Here is a 17,221-nt window from a genome sequence, read left to right on the forward strand (position 1 = left end):
GCTCTCATCTCTTGCAGAATTATTCTAGGTTTATAATCATCTACAGATAGAAAATGACCTTCAATATGAGAAGCTATAAAAGAAGCTATGCATGTAGGATGATCGGTTATTCCTATTTCCCTTTGCTAAGTATCTGATCACCCTTGACATGCTTGACCTTATCTTATTTAACTTACAGTTAGGACTAGTCAATCAGTAGAGTTCTCACCCTTGCCAAGCCTCCAATTATCTTGATCTACTTGGGTTTTCTGTTGCCTAACCTTCAGTTAGGACTAGTTACTTGGTAGACCTCTCATCCTTGTCAAGCCTCTAGTCACCTTGACCCACTTGGACTTTCTCTTGCCTAACCTCCAATTAGGACTAGTCATCAATAGACTTCTCACCCTCGCCTAGCCTCAAGTTAGGACTTCCTTTGTTAGTTATCCAATCAACCTTTGACCTGACTACACTTCTCTTGCTAGTCACTTGTCAACCTTGACCTGACTAAATTTAGCTCATATTCAAACATCAAGTCCTATTTGGATTAACCCTTGGTTAAACTGATCAGACCTAGGTATATTGTTAAATATCGAAATCCTAGAAGCTAATTACATTAACACTTACCACAACACTAGCAGAATCGGAAAATGACATCTTACTACCACTGATATTTATGTTTGATGTACCATCACTGAGTCGGTTTTGTTTTTGTGAATCACTCGATTCCATCTTACATGAGAGCAATTCATTAGAAAATAGATCCCTATATTGATGCAACTACAAATAATAATCACTTCTATTATATATGTGAAAATTTCTATAAAACACTAGTCAAGTGAAGGAAGTCAATACATCATCACATGTTCCTAAATTTTTAGTTACACATTTCAAAATTTAACATTTCACAAACAAGCAACTTAAGTTCATAATCACACAAATTATTTATTGATTAAGTGTATTATCAATAAAACTTTGAAGACAAAAGGGAAGACAACAAAGTCTAGATGCATAGCATTACCAACACAAGATAATCGATATTTTACTAAACCACATTGCCAGTATTCCATATAATGCAAATCTACATATCCTATTAATTCATTTACAGTTAGCAAAAGAAAACTTACATGTTGTTCACTATATTGATTAGAACGTAAAACTTCATCCACACTACGATTTCAATTATCACTACTAGCTAATGTGATTAGTTTTTCTACATTGACAAAAAATATTACGTAATATTATGAAGATGTCCCAGGCTACAATATTGGTAAGGGCAAATTGAGATGTTAATAGCCTAGCGATTTATAAATTATCTAGAATGTTGATTGATAAAATTTAATGAGCACTTGAATTTTTTTAAGCTACTCTTACAGGTGCTTACACCTAGCGGCTAAAATCTTGCTTGAATCCTACTCTAATATAATAACAGAGAACTGGCAAAGCCACTACTTAGAGTAAGATTTCGTCAATTTCAACTTTGTGTTTAGGAGGGAGGTGTGTCGTCAGGAGCAGCTGCCTCTTGAAGACCGCCAGTGACATAAACTGCAATATTCATTGGAGAAGAAGTTTCAACCGATCTATATTTATTAGGTTTTCTCTGATCGCCTTTTCCACATACAATAAGCTTAAAAGTTCGCTAGATATGAAATTTCACTGGAGCAATGATTTTAACCTATGCTCAGTTCCCCGTTTTCTCTGACAAGAAGTTGCATCGTTCGTCAAAAAATATTAGGCATTAACCCAACGTTTGTTCGCTTCTCTCCATTTGGCTTTTTCACTCAACAAAAGATCACCCTTCACCGAAAAGTATGTTGCACCATTTGTCCATCGTTGAAGATTATCGTTCGCTAGAAAATAAGTTGCACCATTCGTCGACCATTGCCTTTGGTTTGGACGAAGGTCACTTTCTCCAAGAAATATTTTGGAACGTGGTTCGGAATGATCTTTGCTTCGGACACATGTGACATTATCGTGCCAATGGGATCAAGGGAAAAATGAAAAATGAACCCACGCCAGGCTACGTGATTTGGGCAATCTCAAAATCACCTACACGATTTGGGTAAAACCTATAACCACCTATGTGGTTTGAGAAATTATTGAAAAATTTTGAAATTCTAAAACCATATATGAGTCCAGGTACGCTACTTATCCATCTATGAGTAACACACGGACACCAACTGATATGGTAAATTGACTCAACATATAATTTTTTAAAATTTAAATTCTAAAACCTAAAAAAAATTTAAAAAAATACTGTGTCAAATCAGGCTTTTTAAAATGGTAACAAGTCTTGTTCAACTTAAGTTTGAGATATCTAATTTTTATAATCTGATTAATTATAAAAGTAATCGATTCGATTATATAAAATTTTTTTATTTATCATTAAAATAAATTTAAAATTGCATGTGGCTTCATATCCAACCACCGTCGACGTCTTAAAAATTTTTTATCGCATTTATCCCACTGGAAAATTTAAAATTTAAAGTGACTCAATTATTATTCTTTAATGTATGTAGGTAAGAAAGTTTAGTGTGTTATATTCGTTTTGCTTTTTCCCCCTTTAATTATTTCTTATTTGTTTGTAGAAAAAAAGGGGAGTCGATCTGGTGCCTTTCTCCAAATGCTAGCTTCGATTCGCCACGCTCGCTTTCCAGCGTTCGGAAGCTTTTCCTCTCGTCGCCGCCCGCGGGGGATCATGTCCGTCGCCGCGGGAGCCGGCGATCCAGCTGACCCCGGGACGGCCTTCAAGCTGCTCCTCTCATGTCCCTCTGGTCTCCCTGCTTCTCAGGTTGTGTGCGCCGCATGCTCTCATCTTCCCTTGTTTCTTTGTCCTTGGTTTTCTTGCAGGAATTTTTGGAGCCCGTGAAAAAAAAATATCCAGAGCTTTTAGTTTCAGTATATATCCTAGCAGAGAGATCTTTTGAAATTTAATAATTACTGCCGTGCTAAATGAAGGTTTCTGTCAATTTTGACGCTTCCTACGATCGGATTCCTCATCCTGATGCTAGTTTAGAAGAATCCATTAACGAGGTACGAGCATTCCAAAAAAAAAAAGTATTCTCTTGCTTCTAAGGTTTTCTTTCCGATGCCAGAATTACAAATTTATCATTGTCAACAATGCTATATTTTCAGAACAATCCGAGGACAATTTGGAAGTTTTTGCCACTGAAAATTGCTCTTTCTTTCATTGAGTTTTCTAGTAAATCTGAGGGATATGTATTATAATAATGTAAAAAAAAATATTAAAAATTGTTCCCTGTTCTGTTTGTATTTACATCTTACCTTAACGGAAATCATTTACAACAGTATAAGTATCATTGCAATCACCTACTTAGAATCTTTTCATGTTTCACAGATATGGAATCAGCGAGTTCAGTGGAATCCTTCGCTGTATAGTGGATTGAAGTTTAGGGTACGATGTTTGGGTGTATTGTTTATGTTACTTCTTTTGGCTCTTTCTAGCAACCAACTCTTGAAGTTTCTTCAAAGTTATTTGTTATATATGACTAAAGGATGACACTGAAAATTTGAGCGCCAAGCTGAATAGTGTATTTTTTTGATAAAGAAAAGAACAGTGCCCCTTGTGAAAAGAAGAAGAAGAAAAGAACAATATTCCTTGTGAAAAAAAAAGAAAAGGAAAGAACAAGATCATGAAATTTGAATAAGTTAATCATTATGTAGCTATTCTAACAAACATATATCTATAGCAAATGTAGTGTAAAAGAGATGAAAAATTAATTTATTGTATTAAACCAAGCTTGTAATTACCTCAAATTTTTAGTTGAGGTCTGGTATATAAATTTTCCAAAAATTTAATTCAGGCCACATCTGGTTGGATGTGAAAGGGCACACTTTTTCATACCAAATATGCTATAATAGAAGGAATAGTAAGCTCAATGCGCACCTTTTGACATGTATAAACCATCTCAGTGTTATCAGTAAAAATGAAAAGCAAATTTATAGCATACCCAAATAGTGAGACTTACTTTTTTTTTTTTGAAAAATCTACTCATTGCTCCCCTGAAGTGTTTGCTTTATTGTTAATGTTCCCAATATGTCCTTTAAGTAATGCTCCTAAATTGATGGTTAAAATAATTTGTCTCAGTATGGGGATCACACTGTACAATATGCAGATGGCTCAGATAAAATTTCCTCAATTTGCCTTCACTTGGGTCTCACAGATTACAGGTAATCACTCACACTTCTTTCTAGCTTGGCCATATGTTTTTGTAACACCTCTTTTGAGTGGGCTTAGATGTGTGATTCCAGTTTGATGCATGCAATATTTTGTTTTAATTGATTTTTCTTATATGTAACTAGTACTTATATCCCATTAATAGTTTCTATACTTTTCAATTTAATTAATTAGTGCATGATATTATTACATTGGTTGTTTAATGCTTATCAGTTGGAGCTGTTAAGGTTGTATTTCACTAATTAGAAAATTTATTATTATTCATCTTGAATTTTTATGCTGAAATTAAAATGTTTGCTAAATATATAAATTTTCAGGTCATTTGTGGGCACAAACTTGAATCCTTTATGGGAGAGGTTTCTTTTTCCTTCGGCAGGTATTTTTGAAAACTGCAATTATGCGCCATATCTTCATGAATCTAGGCACTGGTTTGGTTCTTTTTGAATTTTGTGGTCCTTTATGTAACACTGTTTTTGGTGATGTTTACATATACACCACTGTTTTTCCTGCATCTGCTTTGGCATAACATGCATACTCGTGCCCTTCTATGTAAACTTATTATGTGAGAACTTCATGTCTACAATATGTTGACTCCTCCAAGGCATAGCTTATGTTCCGACTGAGATTAAGATCAACAAAATTTAAAATTGAGAATGACATCAACATGATTTGACTGATTTCCATGATTCATCTGGATGATTAGTTCATGTTTCAACTGATATATTTTTAAGATAAAATAGGAATGAATTACTTATCTGTGATATTACTTAGTTGATACATATTAGGAATAATATTTTAATTTTAAATTTTGAATTCTGATTTGTGCTTGAGCAGTTTGATTATATTTAAATTGTTTGGTAATAGTTAAACTGTTGATGTTTTTATATTTGGTAAATAAATTAATGAGGTTAATTATATTTTCTGATTATTTGTTTCTTAGTTTTTGTGGCATTAAATCTATAAAAGTGTGTTTCATGCAGTATTCAGCCGATTAATAATATTCCACTTTATCTTCTTTATGGTAGAATTTTCTGCATGAGATTGGTGTTCCATTATGTTACATCAATTGGTATTAAAGCCGAACTTAGTTTGGTCTCAGTTCTACGTAACAAACTAAGCACTATATATCTATACTCCCATTTGAGGCAGTGTTTGATAAAATAGCAACAGATAACTTTATCAATTACCTAGTCTAATGCTCTGATTTTTGATAAAATAGTTATTCTAGAGTCTAAAAATACACAAACGGTAATCCTGTTTTTGATAATAATCAAATACCGAAGTCTTTACTATCTCAGAGTATCTTCCTTCCTAGTAAATTTTTCTGGAAACAATAAATTTTCACTGCTTTAAATTTCATATTTGGACATATTTGTGTTACTACTGGATTAGTTGGCATCTCTAGAGACTGAACTGCAGATTTATGAAGTTTTTTCTTTTTTGTATTGCTTTCAATTCTTTTTTTCCGTGTAGTCAGTCCAGTTAATTACTTAATTAGTTGCTTTACTATAATTAATTTGTATTAGTAATATCCTCACATATTACACTTGGTGGAGGTTTTGGATCTGAAAAACGGTGGAATTGTAAAACATTTTGTTCATTTTCTGGTCAGCATGTACTATTCAGGCATGTCTGGCTGTAAGTTAAATCTTCTGCACTGTTTGAGTTGGATTTTGTTCATTATCACCTATTTCTTAGCAACTTGAGTTGCAAAAAGCAAAGGTTTGACTGTCCTACAATGACCTCAATTTGGGACTAACATCTTAAACTGAAAATTGCAAATTGCTGGATGCTGATTTTGCCCTTAATTTTGGAATTTATTTCAATTATGTTTAGAGTATGCTTTTGAAATGAATCCTCTTTCTACTTATTCTTAGTACCTACATCCCGTTTTCATACCATTTAGGATCGAGGTTTTTTGGAGCTTATCTATCATAGAGATTAATGAATATTAACATTGGATAGTTTTGCCAATCAAAAGTTTGTTTTGATTTTCTCTAGATGACTCTTTATGCTGTCAACATACATCAAGTCCTCTAGGAAATGGAGCTATAGTGGAAACATCTGATGGAAAGATTCTCACCTTACAAAGAAGTCATAATGTGGGTGAGTTTCCAGGATATTTTGTTTTTCCTGGAGGCCATTCAGAGGTAAGTACTATAAGCTACCACAAAAGAAAGAGGAGTTATAAGCAATTATCCACCACTACAGAAAAACAGTCATGTACACATGTAGGTTCCACAACTTGAGTGGCAAAGTGGAAGCCAGTCTCTGATTTGCAGGACTAGAAATGACTCGTACATGCTGGAGTTAATTTAAATTTAGTAATAATCAATATTATCTTCAACTCTTCTAAATTTGTGCTCTAGTTGGATAAATATTTAGACATATCTCTATGTGTTTAAAGTTTATGATATGTCTAGTAGCAATGTTATTCCTGTAAATCTGAGGTAGAGTAGTAGTCTGTGCTTGTATTTGGTTTCATTCAAGATACTAATTCATCCTAGTATGAGTAGGCTCACTATCTTCATCAGGGTTCACTATTTAGTTCAAATTTCTTTCATCTAAAAACTAAACAAAATATTTGAGGCTCATCAAAAATATAAATTGACAATGTAGTCTATCTATTTGCTTCATTTGGCATTTCATATTTTCTCTTTGTCAATATATGAATTTGGTTAATTTATTAATTAATCTTGTAGAACCTGATTATGGATAAGTTAAATAAGGAATAATTTGTTTATTTGGAAAATTATTAGGTTTGATTCCCTAGGTAGCCTTTTTGTCTGTCTTATAAGCATGTACCTAAATAGGGCTCCTTGTGACAAAGATGCCTGGACATAGGCTAAGATGCTTATGCAAAGTCCCTCTCATTCCTCTGGACCAAAACAGCCTTTACCTTTTCATCCGTTTTACCTTTCCATCTTCTATTCTCCCCTCTACAATTCTCTCTCCTTGTATTACTCTACCTTTTTAAACATACAGTAGCCCACTATAAAATTGTAGTGATATGACAATTACCCCAACATGAAGATCTAGACAGTAGCATGCTAACCATGGTAGGTATGTAAAACGACTTCCTTAGCATGGTTTGAATTCTTGTACCATGTCAAAAAAGGTTAAAATGTATCGTTCCGATAAATTACTAAAACTCGATACTATTTGGCATAGACAATGTCTCATATGCTGTTATATCAATGAGTATCTTTACATGCTAATAGTCGGCACCCCTCAACATGCTAGAATACAAGATGAATTGAGATAATCTTGTTATTTAACAAGATAATATTAAAATTATAGCATTCTAATGGAAAATAAAGATCAAACTTAAGTATATAGTTGTATTATTTTTTTTCATCTCCTTCATCCTTCCACTTCCAATTCATCACTGGCACCATATATCAGAAAATCCACATGATACGAAAACAGATCAAAGACTGAAATATTGTCATGGCTAGATTTTGAACCTTGTTCCTAGACAACCTATTATGGTCTAATGTGTAAGATATGATCCCTACCTACTGGGACTATATTTTATGGCTCATAGTTATCTTCTTTTTCCTTTTATAGCCACACACATCCAAGCAACCACCTTAATCAATGTAATTAGTATCCAAATCTTATCATTATATATGAATGAAAAATGCATTTAAAGTTCATCTTAATGATGCTTCCCTCATCCAAGTATTTTTTTTAAAGACCTATGCCCTATTATTTTTCAGCCCCAAGAAATTGGAATTTCTTCTCATTGCGCTGATAAAGGCACCATACAGTCTGATCTTATAAATCAGAAAGTTTGTGTAGAGATGTTTGATGGTATCGTTCGGGAGGTGGTTGAAGAAATTGGTGTTCCTGCAAATTCCCTGGCAAGTAACTATTGGCATTTATTATTAACTTGTGGTTTCTATTGTAATACAATTTAACTGTTCAATTACGTTGTGCATTAGGGCAATGCATATTTTTCCTTGAAAATAATTTAAGCTCTGGCCTCTTACAACTTTGAGGAGATGGACTAAGTTAAAGGACATTTTCTTCACTTAAGTGTGAGGTCCCAGCAAAAAGCAGCAGTATGAACTTTTGGAAAAACGTCAACAATAAGAAATATTTTCTTTGTGGAGTAACTTCAGCTATAATGGATATTGCAGTTACTGTAATTTCATGTAGCAAACCAATATTTGCAGCAAAAAAAAAAAAACTGTGTATTTTCAATTGAAGTTTCCTGCATTTTGATACTGACAATGAGAGCATTGGTCGACAGGAAAAAGGGTAGTTTACTGTACCCTTTTATGTTCATGATTCTGCTATGCTGATAATTAATACTAAGTTACATTTGGGAATTAACTACTCTTCACAACTAGTTGTTTTGCCTCTAGATCTGCACTGAACTTTTTTTTTCACTTTAGTGGCATGTAATTTGGACATTTTAAAAAAAAATAATTTGGGATTATTTTCCTACTAGATCCTAATATAATGTGCTAATTGATACATCTCTCCCCTAACACCTGGATTAGGAGAAAAGAAACTAACAACCTATTGAATGACTTTAGTTTCGGCTTATAATTTCCTTTTCCTTAAATGCATTTGGCATGCTTGGATACACCATTGTTTCTGACTACTAGAATACTAAAATATCCATGCAGACAAATCCTCTTTTCATTGGAATTTCTCGTCGGGTCATGAATGCCAGGCCAACAGCTTTTTTCTTTCTAAGGTGCAATCTACCAGCAGAAGAAGTTCGTGAATTTTATTCAAAAGCACAAGATGGATTCGAATCCACTCAAATTTTCACAGTTTCAAGGGTTAGCACTTGTTCGACCATATATTTGTTTACTATTTGTCCCATTTTCTTTCATGTTTCAATGCTCAAAAGTTAGTAGAAAAAACAGGATGATTTGAAGAAACTGGCACTGAAAATGCCTGGTTGCCATTGTGGAGGACTTGCTCTTTATGACCTGATGATGGAAACCCTCAGCTCTCACACATAGTTAAGAAAAATGTTTGAAGTTTACTGCAGCTTATTTCATTTACCTCTTCTTCACACAATTCAGTTAAATATTTAATGAGGCAAATTTCTGTATGTGTCTCAAACACACAATTCAGGTAGCTTCTTTTCCTAATTGTTTGATTTGATTTATAGTTGAATCAAATGGCTTCTTGATGTACATGGTCAATTCCACTATGTTCCTATCTAAATAGTCATTATTGTTCCTACAAGTTATGAGAAATAATTGAATTTAATGATAAAAAGGTATTCTTATTTCAATTGTACTTCCGGTGCTACTGTCGGGTGTTGGTTTGTGCCGGTCCTGGTCCTGGTCCCATGTTGGAACGGTGAAAACCATGAGTATCAAGCAAAATGACTCAGTATTTTAATCCTTGATCAAGTCTAAGTTAAATTATATATATATATATATAAGTTTAGATCTCATTACTTTTCTTCCATCACAAAACCAACTTAAAACTAAATGATGAAATTTAAATTGTTTTACTGCATCCAAGAGATTTGTTTAAGTTTTATCAAACAAAATACAAGAAATATAGTCAATGCTTAAAGCTTTTATTAAATGCTCATTAATAAATTTCAATACAATTATACTAATCCATAAAAAATATTCATTCATTTTACAACTTGCAGTTGAAGCTCAAAATTTAAAAAATTGATATAGACTCAGACCCTAAGAAAGATTCCTAATAAAAAAGAAAATTTCTTAACAAACTTGAAAAGAAAGATTTCTAATAAAAAGAAAAATTTCTTAACAAACTCGAAAGAAAGATTCCTAATAAAAAAAGAAAATTTCTTAACAAACTCAAAATCCTAAACAGATTTAAAAAAATAAAAAAAATAAAACTTTTCAAAACTACTCTAAATACCAAAAATTCTGAAAATTACTAAAAATTAAAAAATTAAAAATCTTCAAATCCTCCTGCATCAGCATGTGAGCTTCGTGTAGGACGGTTGTGTGCGAGAGAGGAGTGAATCTTGTTCGTTCGATTGTTCGATCATATCACAAAAACTTGGCAATGGAATTAAAACATAAAACGTGTGAATTTACTTGGTTCCCAACTCGTAGGGTTAGTACATTCAAGGCCTATGTATGGGAGGCACCCGTCCACTAGTGATTTCTGTTTCAAAACTCTTTCCTTAGGTGGAGAACCTCGTCTTACAGTCAAAGTACAATACAAAATATGAAGCATAAAGAATAAAGCAAATTAAAATAAACACTCGAGTAGAGCCGATCTGGAAGTCCTGAGCACAGTGCATCCCTCTTGGAACTTCCCCAATCGCATGAGCAAGGCTTCGATCGCGTTCATGAGCACCATAGAGTATGAGAGTAGTTGTGAGTTTGTTGTTTTTTGATGTTGCTCATATAAGCCTTATAAAGACTCTTCCGGGCGCTCGGATCCCTTTCCGAGCATCTCAGATATTTCAATATGATCCGACTCCGTCGATCTTTATCCTAGCTAATTCTTCATCCTGATCCAGGCACCTAGACCAGCCTCAGGCGCTTGGACCATCCGAGAACTTGAAATTAAATTTGGGTGCCTAAAGCTACCATGATCCAGGCTCCTGGATCATACCAGGTCGCTTGGACTACTCAGGTGCCTAGAATAAGATCCGGAAGCTGGGAGTTGGTTTGACTGCTTCTGTTTACTTTTATCATGTTTCCTTAGTCTTGCTTCTAGCTCTTGGTTCTTGCAAGATTAGCATATAACAAACAAACAAACAACCTAAGTCTAACTGTAATCTGTCTGACCTACTAGGTTTACTTAAGTCTTACCTTGTAGGTCTAACTTATTAGACTTACCTAAGAGTTACTCTTCTAGAATTTTCTTTTGTCAAACATCCTATCACCTTTGATCTGCTTGGGCTTATTCATGCCTAACCTCCAGTCATGACTAATTACTCGATAGACTTCTTACTTGCTAAACATTCAATCACCCTTGACCTACTTAGACTTCTTGCTCGACATCCGATCCTCTGACCCCCAAGACTTTCCTTTCAATGTTCAGTCCTCACTGATCCATCGACCTGCTAGACGTCTGGTCCACTGACTCGCCTATACTCTCCACTTGGTGCATGCCCTAGATCTACCAAGACTTCTTGTCCAATTTCATTGACCATGACTTCTTTTTCTAACTTCTAACTAGGAATTCCCTTCCTAGTCATCTAATTAACTTTGACTTGACTAGATTTCACTCACGTCCAAATATTAAGTCTTGTTTGAATCAACCCTTAGTCAAACTAACCAGACCTAGATATATTGTCAAACATCAAAATCCTATAGCAGACTACACCAATACTTTTTGTGCACTATTTTAAGTTTATGTGGTAATCTACCTTTCGAGTATCAACTCAACTATACCCGTGGATGACACTATTTTAAGTTCGTGAGCAATGCACATATCAATAACACAAGTTAAAACTGACCACTTGGGAGCATTATTTATCCAATAATATTTCCTTTTTTAATATTTGGCAATCAACTTTTAGGGAATGAAACAAATAAATAAATTGGGCAATTTGAAACTCAGTTCCTCCCTCATCATCCCTTTGATTTAGGATTCCATCTTTGAGTGAGCTAGCATAATGATGGTCTTTTGGCTTTCTAATTATGGGAGAGACTTATTAACTTAAACTTTTTCATTATGAGAGATTTAATAGACTTCTTGTTGGGATTGTCCTAGTGTGCGTGTTTACATATTTTGCAAACGTACGCAGCGAAAGAAATTACAATAATTAAAATAATTATTACAACACACACAAATAAATATAGGATATAATAAGTACAAGACATGACTGAAATTTAAAATTTTTTAGAATAATAAATATTTTACGCATACCTAGCGGATGACGTTGAGCGTAGTTAGCATCAATCGAGCGGTCCTTGTCGAAATTCCACCTCTATTAGTGATCCACGCTAAGCTCTCGTTTGGATGACTTTCAAAGCTACGAGTCGCATCACCATCTTCGATACTAACCGACGATCGACAATGGTCGATACGAAAGTAAAACTTAATTTCGGAAGACACGCAACAACGTTTATCGCGACCATTTTTCAGGATTTTCTAACTATCATCAGCAATCGTATTCTCGGTGTAGTTTTTGATGATCAACCTTTAATCTCTAATTTAAGATAAATGGTCGGAACCTTTTCAACGTTAATGAAACATTCTTTGGAAGCTTCACAAGCTTCCTGTAATGAACCAACTTCTGACAACAAACCAACTTTCGATAGCAAATCCAACTTCCGACAGCATATCCCAATTGCAAATTCGACAGTTTCACAAGTCAGCTCTAGTACTCCAACAACAACCCGACACTCAAGCACTCTGGTAGCCATGCCCGGTTGTTGGAAATGATTTTCAACGAAGGACGATGGTCGACCACAGTTGGAAAGAAACCCTCCACTAACTACTCTGATTGACGACAACTGTTTAAACCAATCTGCCCACAACCAAATCAAGCTCTTGATCTCAGAAGTAGCACGTGATCGAGTTTTCACCAATTAGGAGAAGAGGCGCGTGATCGAGAACTACCGTCGCTCGAGGACCACCGCACTTGGGGAAAAGAATGCGCGGTCGTTGTCATAGTTACTGGGGAGGTGCTGCCGAAATTTTTCGGATGGCCTTCTCGGGGCGTGACAATTTAGACTTCTCACCGGCTACCAGGATTCATAAACTCTAGTACTTATCCTGGAGGTCTAGAGTTCGAATCCTAGGGGAGGCAAAAATCCACTGGCCAGGGGTGGAAAGTCCTAGTGAGTAACGACACGGCCGAGGGTCGTCGATTGACGACATAGGGGTCGCCAAGGGGGCCGTGAGTTGGGCCGCCCAAGGGACCGCCGATTGGGTCGCCAACGGGCCGCTAGTTGGGCCGTCCAAGGGGCCGAGGGGTCGGGTCGTTACAGTTCTTGTCTATGTGATTCAAATGTTAGTTGAATGGTTGTTGAACTCGAATTGTTCATGTTATAGAGTGTTGATATGAATAGATTGTTAAGTTGAATGTTGGTTGAATGGTTGAGTTAAAATGCTTGTGAAATTGCGATAATGGAAAATGTTGTGTTGTTGAATGTATTGGTAATGGAACATGTTAGATTAGTTTATTGTTGTTGAATGGAATGTAGTGGGGAGGTTTAATTTTGTTGATTGATATTTGCACTGGATAATGGTATTAACTCGTTTGTTTGATGTAGTTTTATTATTGGGTTGAAATTGAGTGTAACTAAGCATGCTTGGTTGTTAGATGAGTTTGTTGTAGAACCACACGATATGTTGTTTGACGTATAGAAAAGGGAAATGATATGTGGATTGTTGGTTGAATATTGGAAATAGAATTCGTTTTGTTGTTTAGAAATGTTAATGGTTTGTAAATTAATTTATATTGTGTTTGTTACAATTGTGGATAAAGAACATGTTCTTACTATAAGTACCGATGGATTCAAAATATCTCCACAATAGTATGATATTGTCCACTTTGGGCCTAAGACCTCATGACTTTGTTCTTGGGCTCTCCCTAAAAGGCCTCATACCAATGGAGATATCTTTCATCCTTTTAAACCCATGATCTTTTCCATGTGTTTTAGATGTGGGACTATGTTTACACCCTTGCAACCCAACAATCCCCCCTCAAACAAAGGACCACAGGCCCCCCTCAAACGGAAAGCCTCCGTTTGATGTCTGAATCCTCGACCCACTAGGACTTTTTGCCCCTCGGTCCACCCGACCTACTAGGACTTCTCACCTAGCCGCAACTAGGACTTTTTGCCTCTCGGTCCACCCGACCTACTAGGACTTCTCACCTAGCCGCAACTAGGACGACTTTTTGCCCCTCGGTCCACCCGACCTACTAGAACTTCTCACCTAGCCGCAACTAGGACTTTTTGCCCCTCGATCCACCCGACCTACTAGGACTTCTCACCTGGTGTCTGGTCCTCTTGATTCAGACACGGGAGCACCCACTTCCTTTGTCTTTAAGGTTCAACCCACATGGTTAGATCTGGATCATGACTCTTCCGACAGTTAGTCCGGTGAAGAGCGGTCTCGCTCTGATACCAATTGTAAGTATCGATGGATTCAAAATATCTCCACAATAGTATGATATTGTCCACTTTGGGCCTAAGCTCTCATGGCTTTGTTCTTGGGCTCTCCCCAAAAGGCCTCATACCAATGGAGATATCTTTCATCCTTTTAAACTCATGATCTTTTCCATGTGTTTTAGATGTGGGACTATGTTTGCACCCTTGCAACCCAACACTTACTTGATTTAAACAATTGTTGTTATATGATGTTGTGTGTATTCATGTTTGGATAATTTAGGTTTAGTTGTATATGGTTAGTGGAATAGATTGTAAATTTGTGAAATTGTTATACTTTAATATAATTGTGTTAATTATGGATGATATTATAAAATGGGTTGTTGTCTGAATAAATTTGTGTTAGGATATACAATAGGTCTTAAGTTGTGAATTATGTATAATTAATATTCATTTGTTAAGTATAGGATTTAATTCTTAATAAGTGGATTTTGTAAATATTTAGGAGTGAATACGATCAACAATAAAAATCCCACACCATGTTGTTTAGGATGGCTTCCTATCATTGATTTCACGAGAGAGACGACCCAAACCTCTATTATACTGCTTAAATGACAATTAGATGTTTTGGTTAATTACAAATTTTAATTTTGAAAGGTGTGAGTGATAATTAAAATATCAAAATAAACAAATAAAAAATATTTAACAAAACACGACTCATCAGAGACCCATACATACTGTGTAAGGTATAGTTGAGATTCACTTATCCTAAGAATATTGGGGGCACAAGAACAATGCATTTAGAAATCAATGAAAAGGGCACTCAATATTCTCCATAGCATGTCTAGAAGCTCCTAACGGTCAAAATATTTAATTTTGCAGGTGCAAGTTGATTGATTAGCAAATGCACTCTGCATTGAAGTTGATAATTAAAATGGTCCAAATAGTCCAACTAAACAAATTAAAAATATAATAAAGCAAGTTGGATCAGTCAGTATTTGATCATTTGAAACCAATTCTTAACCAGACTTGACTGCTCAGCGTTTCTAAGTTTGGGACTGAATTGAGGATCAATTTAACCAGCTGTTTCACGTGAAACATCAAAACATTGACTGCATCTTCCAAAAACCCCTTTTGGCTCTGCAACTGCATACTGACCACATGTAGTGCATGACCAGATTGGTTGTTACCAACATATTTAATCACTGATTCTAAAAGTGGAGCATTGAAGTGAACGCTACTATATTTTTTGTGAGTGGCAATTCCCTTTTAGGTATGAATACACTAACAGTATGTAAACCCTTTCTATGTTGAAAGTTAAAATATTTTAACAGTAAGAAAACAACGTACATAAAGCACTTTCGGCAATTAGGCCTGGTATGAGGCCTTTTCCACTTTCAAGCAATCATGTTTTTATCAAAGCTCCACATATCACTCATCTCTTAGATTTAAAATCTTAAATAATTTGGAAGGTTTTCAAGAAAAGGAAAATGTGTATTATGAATAGAAAAATCTATAATGATCAGAAAATGAAAATCAGAGCACAAGATCAGAAAACATGCACAACCAAGTAGCATGGATCATCTGTAATTAATTCATCTCCAAACAAAGAAGTCATATTAATCCTTGCAAATGAGACATAAACATGCCACGCTGTTCTCCTCAATATCCCTATGTATGTATACTGAAGTCATAATCATGTAATATACTTGAAGGTGCGAACTAGCTTAGATGATAAGATTTGTAAAGTTTGTTGCCAAGTCTTGGGGTGGAATCCCACCTTCACTACTTAGGTGGAATTTAATCCTTCGTTTCTATTTGAAAAAATTTAATATACATTCAGATAGAAAAAAATCTTCCCATTGCCCCCCAAAGGAAAAAATGCAGAGAAGACATTGTATCATGGATTGAAATTTTGAACCGTATCGCACGATACCGGCGAAAAATTTCGTTCTGCCGACGGATCGGTATCGGCACAGTGGTTCCAGCCAGGAGATGCCTTGGGAGGCATCACTCGGGCTCGGCGATGCCTCCGGAGGCACCACCTGGGCCCGGTGACGCTACCAGAGTCGCTAGCGGGTTCGGCGATGCCACCGGAGTCGCTGGGCGGCTCCGGCGACACCACCGGAGGCGTCGCGTGGGCCTGACGATGCCTTCGTGAGCGGCCGCGCACGACCGGCGGGTACGCAGGCCGCGCACGACCGGCGGGCGCGCAGGCCACGTGTGACTCACGATTTTGGATTTTTTTTAACTTAGAGTTTAATTAAGATTTTAATAATCAATTCTTAGTTATAGTTGAGAATAATTTAAATTGATTTTATTAAAACCCATAAAATTATCTTATTATTTTTTTAAAATATTTTATTTTTTATTTTTAAATATTTAGATTAAATTTTTTATTTTAGTTAATATATTTTATATTTTAAAAATACTGAAACTATACCGGTACGGTACGGTATGGTACTAAAACTGTATCGTTCCAATTCGGAACTGAAACCTCGGCACGGCTCGATATTTTAAACCTTGCATTGCATCCACCACTATAAACGTATGTTCTGTATATTCTACATTTCTTAGTCCTTCACTAACTAGACCTTTTTTGTTCACCTGCAACATTTCTGCTAGTAGAAAACATTTGAGTATGCAAAAAATTCCATGTCAATTTGCTATCTAATAATTTAATCTGGAAAGCATTTATGACAACGTGGACTTGGATCATTATGACTGAATGCACATGTCAAAATTCCACAGTATGGCATATATGTAAAATGTAGTTGAACTACATGTTCTTCTACGGAAGTATATTATCTTGCATAGAGCATAACATCTAGGAAATTTAAACAAGTAGACAGTAGAATTTTCTATTAAGTTGCAACTACAAGAATATCTTTGTAGAATACTAGGACTGCATTGAGGATATGTAGAAGTAATTGTGCTGCTATGAGATATAAATGAGATGGGTAAGGATAAAATTTTAAAAGCTTCACAACCAACCTAAGAAAAGCTACAACCA

General features: G+C 35.4%; 1 protein-coding gene across 1 annotated transcript; it reads left to right on the forward strand.

Moving 5' to 3' along the window:
• Positions 1 to 2,599: 2,599 nt before the first annotated feature.
• On the forward strand, positions 2,600 to 9,335 carry LOC141829337 (nudix hydrolase 9). Its single transcript, XM_074716788.1, has 9 exons — positions 2,600 to 2,767; positions 2,935 to 3,009; positions 3,335 to 3,391; positions 4,085 to 4,167; positions 4,492 to 4,550; positions 6,176 to 6,324; positions 7,897 to 8,040; positions 8,815 to 8,973; positions 9,061 to 9,335. Exons 1-9 carry the CDS (start codon positions 2,600 to 2,602, stop codon positions 9,157 to 9,159), a joined length of 993 nt encoding a protein of 330 aa, XP_074572889.1. The 3' UTR covers positions 9,160 to 9,335.
• Positions 9,336 to 17,221: the final 7,886 nt, after the last annotated feature.

This window comes from Curcuma longa, chromosome 5 (genome assembly GCF_044706935.1).
Source record: "Curcuma longa cultivar G26 ecotype Majalengka, Jawa Barat chromosome 5, ITB_CL_G26_1.1, whole genome shotgun sequence".
NCBI lineage: Eukaryota > Viridiplantae > Streptophyta > Magnoliopsida > Zingiberales > Zingiberaceae > Curcuma > Curcuma longa.